This window comes from Berghia stephanieae, chromosome 3, assembly GCF_034508935.2.
Source record: "Berghia stephanieae isolate SIO BIC M18660-M18661 chromosome 3, UCSD_Bste_1.3, whole genome shotgun sequence".
In the NCBI taxonomy this organism is placed as follows: domain Eukaryota; kingdom Metazoa; phylum Mollusca; class Gastropoda; order Nudibranchia; family Aeolidiidae; genus Berghia; species Berghia stephanieae.
In genome coordinates, this window is record NC_088362.1 from 2,646,498 (window position 1) to 2,654,877 (window position 8,380).

General features: G+C 38.0%; 1 protein-coding gene across 1 annotated transcript; it reads left to right on the forward strand.

Annotated features, from left to right (window-relative positions):
• Positions 1–1,275: 1,275 nt before the first annotated feature.
• On the forward strand, positions 1,276–3,154 carry LOC144969438 (uncharacterized). Its single transcript, XM_078908548.1, has 2 exons — positions 1,276–1,451; positions 1,766–3,154. The coding sequence occupies exons 1-2, from the start codon at positions 1,325–1,327 to the stop codon at positions 3,010–3,012; spliced, it is 1,374 nt and encodes a 457-aa protein (XP_078764674.1). The 5' UTR covers positions 1,276–1,324; the 3' UTR covers positions 3,013–3,154.
• Positions 3,155–8,380: the final 5,226 nt, after the last annotated feature.

Below are 8,380 nucleotides of genomic sequence, written 5' to 3' on the forward strand. Positions count from 1 at the left end.
GCCTCTGTTTGGGATTTGAATTGTTTTCCTTTTAGGAGGGGGGAAATAGAAAGTGTGTGTGTGTGTGTGTGTGTGTGTGTGTGTGTGTGTGTGTGGGAGGGTGGGTGGGTGTGGGTGTGTGTATGTGTAGGGGTGTGTGTGTGTTTGTGTATGCGTGTGTGTGGAGGGGGGGGGGTGGGGGGGTGTATGTGTGTGTGGGTGTTTTTGTGTATGTGCGTGTGTGTGTGGGTGGGTGGGTGGGTGGGTGGGTGGGTGGGTGTAGGTGTGGGTGTATGTGTAGGGGTGTGTGTGTTTGTGTATCTACCCGTGTGAGTGCGCATGGGAACAAGACGGAGAGGGTGAAAGAGAGATACAGAGAAAGAGTGACAGCGAGAGAGAGAGAGAGAGAGAGAGAGAGAGAGAGAGAGAGGAGAGAGAGAGAGGGAGAGAGAGATGGATAGATAGAGAGAGAGAAAGAGATAGAAATAAAGAGAGAGAGTGAGAGAAAGAGAGAGAGATGGATAGAGAGAGAAAGAGAAAGAAATAAAGAGAGCGAGAGAGAGAGAAAGCGAGAGAGAGAGAGATAGAGAGAGAGATAGAGAGAGAGATAGAGAGAGATAGAGAGATAGAGAGATAGAGAGAGATAGAGAGAGAGATAGAGAGAGATAGAGAGAGATAGAGAGAGATAGATAGAGAGAGATAGAGATAGAGAGAGAGAGATAGAGAGAGAAATAGAGAGAGAGATAGAGAGAGATAGAGAGAGAGGGAGAGAGAGAGAAAGAGAGAGAAAGAGAGATAGATAGAGATAGATAGATAGATAGATAGAGAGAGAGAGAGAGAGAGAGAGAGAGAGAGAGAGAGAGAGGGGGGGGGGGGTATGGACATCCTCCATGTCCTCAGTCGGCATAATGTCCGTAGTGTACTTTTTACATCCTATGCGTCGATGTTTATATTCTTGATTCCTTACTTCCGTTGTGTTGTCAACACGTGTATCGGCCAAAAATATGTGACTTTATATATATATATATATATATATATATATATATATATATATATATATATATATATATATATATATATATATTTCTAGTACAGTTATGATCAACTTTTACAATAATATTTTTTCATGCATTCGCTCTCATCAGGAAGTGAAAGTGAAAGTAGATTATGTACAAGAGTGCTTGATTATGTTGGTTAGAGCTAATGTAAAATATAATATAAATAAAGTCACTCACACATTTTTGGCCGATACACGTGTTTCGATGATCAAACATGATAAAATCTTTACATTTTGTTCTACAGGTTCATAAACCAAAGCAAGAAAGAAACTTCCGGATCTTCGGCCATGGATGAGTCGGCAGATTTCGGTGCTCGAAGACTGAAAGTCAAGGATGTCCAAATGTTACGAATTGACCACAGTGACGTCTACATAGAGAATGACAGATTGGGAGAAGATCTTTTACACACCATTGGTGAGAACTAATTACATGCTAGTCTAATCTACCTCACAATTCGTTTTCATTATAGCCAGAGTCAGTCGATCAAAATGATCACAAACTTGATTTTAAAAAATATAAAAACTAAAACAAGTCTCAAACTTAAAACGACAATGGGTTTGTGTTACTTTTATTATTATTATTATTATTATTATTATTATTATTATTATTATTATTATTATTATTATTATTATTTTTATTATTATTATTATTATTATTATTATTATTATTATTATTATTATTATTATTATTATTATTGCTAAAGGTGTATAATATAATTGAATCCTCAGATTCCATCCACCGATCTCGCTACGCCAAGGCGATGAGTCGTAATACGGAAATCAACGAACTCAAACAAGATCTTCTTGCCATGCGCACAGTAACGAATCGATGGACTTCCGCTTTGAATAGGACAAGAAGTGCCACATCTCCAACTCAAATAAAAGGTGGTATGAACAGGAAAATAGAAAGGACAACAATTTTAAATAGAAATAATAAAGAGAAAAAAGAAAACTTGAGTAATGAAAAGATAAGCAGTCTAAAATCCTCAAATGCACCACCGACATTCAAAAGCATCCAAGTTAGAATGCCTCCTACGAAAACCAATCACGACAAAGTTGAGCACAGCGATGACGAAAGCCATGGTAGTGACTCCAGTTCTGATGATTATGATGATGATGAGGAAGATGATGATGATGACGATGATGATTCTGTTGATAGTGACAGCGAAATGATTAAACCAAATGGACATCATCGTCGAGCATCATCAAAATTGTCAAAACATGCAAGTTCGTCGACTACATTAACACAAAACCAAGGCAACAACAAAGAAAAAAACAACAAAACAAAATTAAAACAAAAAAATCCAGTGGCTACTATTATGTCACACCTAAACATAGACAAATTACCGCCATCTTGGTATACAGAAGTTGTCCCCGCTTCAGATGTACACCTTCCCAGACGGCGTATTCTAGAAAATAAAAACGACTTAAACCAAACATTCAATCCCCTGAAGCATTCAAAATCTCGAAAACACGGCACAACAAATTCAAAAGTTCGACAGTCAACATGCGCACCAGACATTTTCAAACAAGAATCCAAACTACCAATACAACGAGAGAATAACCAAAACAAAGTCCAACGACCAACTCGCCCTTTTACTACTGCTGGTATCCGGTCTTGGGGCGGTGACAACAGTGGCGAACAAAAGTTAAGGTCAAAATCAGGAAAACCTCCAAGATTAAACAGAGATCTTGGTATGGATCGACCACAAAGTGTGTTATTTTGTGATCAAGCAGTGCTTGGTATGAAGACTTTGAGACAATTGAAGGAAGAGGAGATGCAAGCTTCGATATTTAACACACGAACTGCAGCTGATATTCAGTTGGAGGAAGTGAGAAGGGAGCAAAAATTAATTGATGAAAAGGTTAAAAAGTTTGTGAAATCTCTGGAAGACGAAAGGAGATCCGAACGTTTAAAAACTCTCATGTCCGAATCGACTTTGATAAGCAGTTCGTCCCTGTGGAAGTTGAGTTAAAAAACAAAACACATGTTGCCATTAATCGACTGTGATGTAGATTTTTGTAAATAGCTTTTTAACTTAATGGAATGTTGGTGTAACCATTTTTTTTTGTAAAAACGAGAATTTCCTTCTCTTCCAATGTCTCATCATATTCTGCTCTGCTTTCAATGTGCGACTGCTTGCAAGTTTGACAATCCAAATACTCTTCAACAGTCTTAACGTGACTTCCTTCCTAAAGACGCATGGTAACTTAGTAACAGTGCCTGTAAACTATCGGAATAATGGCGGACGCCCGTATAACATATTTCTCCGGCGAGCATAAAAGCGTATCCAGAGGAAAAAAAAACCCCATAAATTTAATCATGCTTTGACTTTTACACATTCCGATCACAAGGCATATGAAAAGTTCTAGCAAGCATGAAGAATAAAAAGTAATGATTTTCTTTGTTTAGAACCAAGATGGCCGCCGTTGCCGGGCGGCGTGACATCAGACTACTGAATCCAATTGTTGTGGTCAAAATAATAGAAAGCTTCAGCAAATCCAAGTACTTGTCCATTATCAATTGAAACATATGTCTGTCATATGATCGCTTTTTATTAGAAAATGGGAATTCCTGGTGACTAGTGCAAAACAGATGATGCTGTTTATCATATTTTTGTCGGAAAATTTGTGTCCGATTCGTACCTTATTTATGATCCAGTTGGCTACAAAAAGGTTAGAAAAGTGAGTGGAGCAGGCACTTATGTTGATGACAACAAGAGATGAAGTGGGTAGGAAAGTGCCAAAACACAATAGGAATTTTTTTTAAATTCTCTATTGTCTTCTGGCACTTTCCTACTCACTTCATCTGTTGTTGTCATCAACATAAGTGCCTGCTACAGTCACTTTTCTGAATTAAAAATTCACCCCAAATACCGGAGCATACTCAATGTCTCAATTGTTTCTATGTTATATGTTTGTGTTGAGAATATTGGCTGTTAAGCTTAATTGCTGGCCAACTAACTTCGCGGAGGTTGTGTGGGTTGGACCCGCGATCTCAATTAGTCGGGTAGAGAGAAACTCTAATAATGACTAGGGTTAGAAACGATCTTTTTTTGGGATCGTGGATAGCTCATACGGTAGAGTCACGCTCTCCCCGGTCGTACCAATTTGGTCGCGGGTTCAAACCCCCATCCCCGCCGCGAAATTTTTATTCTCTATTGTCTTATGGCACTTTCCTACTCACTTCATCTCTTGTTATCTTAAAAAGATTAGTATCATTTAGAATCATTGATATATGTCGATTGTTTATCATCACAAAGCTTTATGCTTTATATGGAATGCATTATGTATGAATTTCTCCAGGGTTCAGTAAAAACCTCCAATTGTCCAGTGCTAGTCTAATACATTTCGGTCAAAGATACTTTGACTTGGGTGTCCGTTCGAGCAGAGGCAGATGTACGCCCCTTAAGAAAGTAACGAACCAGTTTTCTTAGCTAACGTCTGGATGGGATATTTACATTGTGACATTTATAGAGAGGACATGATTTTGCCAATAAATATATTAAAGATTGAGGGGAAAGTCGTCTGAATAATTTATATTGACATTTTATAAGGACCTCACGCCGGGGTGAACTGAGCACGCCTCTATTAAGATAATAAAATTATACCAGTAACTTCCCTGTTATCCGTCTGCTGTCGTCTGTTAATTGGATTCAATAGTCGGATTCAATAGCTTGCAACGACAAGCAGCTTGGTTCTAAACAAAAAATCGGTACTTTATATTCCTCATGCTGGCTAGAACTTTTCATATGTCATGTGATCAGAATGTATAAAAGTCAAAACATGATCATATTTATAATGTTTTCCTCCTCTGGATACACTTTTATGCTCGTCGGATAAATATTGCATAGGGGCGTCCGCCATTGTTTCGATAGTTTAGAGCCAGTTACTAAATTACCATGCGTCATTACGAGGGAAGTGACGTCATGACTGTTGAAACGTGTTATTGGCAATCGACCCTTCAAAGGCTACTTGACATATTGTTAGATGTTTTGCACACGTCACGGGGAGGTTTCCAGTTTTAAATAATAAGCAATCATGTGAAAGATAAGTTATAATTTATAGTGGATAAGTGCTTGGATTTGCTGAACCTATAACAGGAGTGTAGTTTTAAAATTCCAAAACGGGCATAACTGTTTGATTACTTGACACAAGATTCGCCCATGAGTGTTTGCGTTTGCTCAATTATCAGGTTTATAAATTTACGTGTAGATAGAAAATCTTTTCACCTGTATTTGAAGTTTGTTGCTTTTTCTGAACATGATTTCAAATAAATATGGGGTGAACAATTGGATTCAGTAGTCAGATGTCACGCCGCCCGGCAACGGCGGCCATCTTGGTTCTAAACAAAGAAAATCATTCCTTTTTATTTTTCATGCTGGCTCGAACTTTTCATATGTCTTGTGATCAGAATGTGTAAAAGTCAAAACATGATCAAATTTATGTGGTTTTTCCCTCTGGATACGCTTTTATGCTCGCCGGAGAAATATTTCATACGGGCGTCCGCCATTGTTACTAAGTTACCATGCGTCATTAGGAAGGAAGTGACGTTACGACTATTGAATCCTATTATAATGTTCCAACCTTGAATTTTTACGTGACAACCGTCATTGCAATCTTGGACGCTTTACAAGGAATGTACTAGGAGGTTAGAGTCATTCGAAATGTGGATGTATAGTAGAATGTTGAGGTTACTATGGACAGACAAATATACAAACGAGAACTATTGGTGAAGGTGATAAAGGGAAGAATATTTATTATAGATACCATCAGAAAGAGGCAGTTACGGTTTCTGGGACATGTGTGGAGAAGAGATGAAATAGAAAAGTTGGTAACATCTGGGATGAAAGTTGGATGAAAGAAAGACAGAATCGCAATAAAAGACATGATAGTCATTGGTTCTTAAAAGCATATCTGTCTCATCCAAATTGTATATTGTACTTAAAATTCCGTTTTCTATGTCTTGTTCACCCATTGATGATATTTTGTGGCGGCTTGTTGCATACTATCATTATCTCTCATATTCTTCTTATTTTTTATGATTAACGAGGTGTTTACGCAACTTGGACCGAGATATTTTAGCCTCCTGATTTCTGTCAACCGACCGTTATACTAATCAACACGAATTACTTTTCAGCCAGATTATATTTTTCCAATTGTTAAACTAAAGAATGGTGATTTGGGATGTATGCCTCATGCAAGAAATGACATTTTGAATGTAATTAATGTCATAAAACCAATGACAACTTTGATCATGAGGTCGACTCCACGTCGCCCAAAAGTTTTATTCTCTATTGTCTTTTCGCGCTTTTCTTCTCACTTCAAATCTTGAAATTAACACTTATTTAGAACATAACCTTCTTCTCATTTGTTTACCTGGTGTTGTTCGGGTAAAACATGGTCACACTTCTTTTACATTCGAAATATCATTTCTTGCATGATGATACTATACATCCACATTTCGAATGCCTCTAACCTCCTAGTACATTCCTTGTAAAGCGTCCACGTTTCACAAATGGATAAAAGGTAATTATAACAAATGTTTCTACTACTTTCATTCTGGTCTTCAACTTAAGGTTGTTGTTTGACACAACTGGTCGCATTTTATGGAACACGTTTATTGCTATTGCTATTCTTTTGTTTTATATCCTCTGTGTCATGTGCGTCACGGGTGTCACATTACTGTAGAACGAGCTTAAGTCTCAATGGGATATTAGACAGTTTGAGCAAACGGGGCCGATTAGAGATAGACGACGATTAGGATTGTTTCGAAGCTTTAACCTTTTACCCACTAGTCATTATGATATCGGAAATGCTATCGCCGTCTACATCTACGCCAGAATAGAAATAGAGGGAGGAGCCTACCGATAAAATGTTATATCATGGTAGGCTCCACCCTCTATTTCTATTCTGGCGTAGATGTAGACGGCGATAGCATTTCAGATATCATAATGACTAGTGGGCTAGGACTTCATATAATCTATAGATGTCGCTGCTAGTGGGCAAAGGGTTAAAGCTTCCAAACAATCCCAATCGTCTATCTCTAATCGGCCCCGTTAGCGCCCCGTTGCGCACACTCAGTAATAAAGAAAATTTACACGGAAATCTTCAACAGAACAATTCAATATGATTTATTTAAAGATGCAAGAATATCTAATTTCTACGTAATAGCACGAGACCGAAGGGCGAGAGCTCAGGTGGTTGCTGGTTCGGATAAGTAAATAAGTAAGTAAAGATGCAAGAAAAATAAAGCTAGCAACGACACACAAATTAATATGACATAGAATAGCGATTATAATTGAGCTTTTCTAAAGCGCAATATCCATTAAATGTGCTCAAAGTGCTTGACAAGGGGTCCCTGGTCAACAGCAACATGTAACATGTGGGACGGGACATGACGCGTGTTAGGCGACAATATTACACATTTTCGGACAGAGACAACGCTGTTAACGGTCAGGTACTCATTTTACACCTGAGTACGGTGAGAGAATGTGAGTAAAAAGCCTTTTCCCAGGACTCAACTATGCGCCGAGCGCGAGGCTCGAACCCAGGACCCCTCGATCCGAAAGCGAGTGTCATACCACAAGACCACATAGCCGCACTATTTTACTGAAATACGATGCTAGACGTTTGCGTTGTCCATTTTGATCAAAGTTCGTTTTTGTAAATTTTCTCCGGCCCAAATAATATTTTTAAGCTTCAATTTTATTGATCATCCAGGTTTGAGAATATATTCTCTGTTTGGTACAACAATTATCATTGTTGACCCCACCATCGTTAGCCTCTTCACTATAGATAGATTGAAGTTGACGTCACTCAGGTCTTTGTTATTGTTTTGTTTTTTTGCCATCCATGTTTATGAGTAATTCTCACAAAACTGTATTAACAAAACTATAAACGTTCAAGGTTACACATAGTTTTGTGTATTGGTCCGGATGGCAATGCTGTGAGCTTCTCAGCCAAGGGCATACTATCTATAATATTTAATGCCTTGTCGCTTTATTATTTTTTTAAACCCTTTTGGTTTTGATGTTTTTGTCCTGCCACAGGATATATACCGCAATATCCACTAAACGTGGTCAAAGCGCTTTACAAGGATGGCAAAAACAACAATAACAAAGACCTGAGTGACGTCAACTTTGAACTATCTATACTTATGTCCGATCCGAAATGCTTACTATTTTCTGAAGACATGACTGATATCACAACTAACCCAACATTGAAGAGCAAGACATTCAGACAGACACTGAATTAGTCAATATTTAGTAGAGTTTACATTGGATTGGCGTGGCCGTATAATTTTACTCAAAGAAAATTCTTCAATCGTGAAACTGAATCATG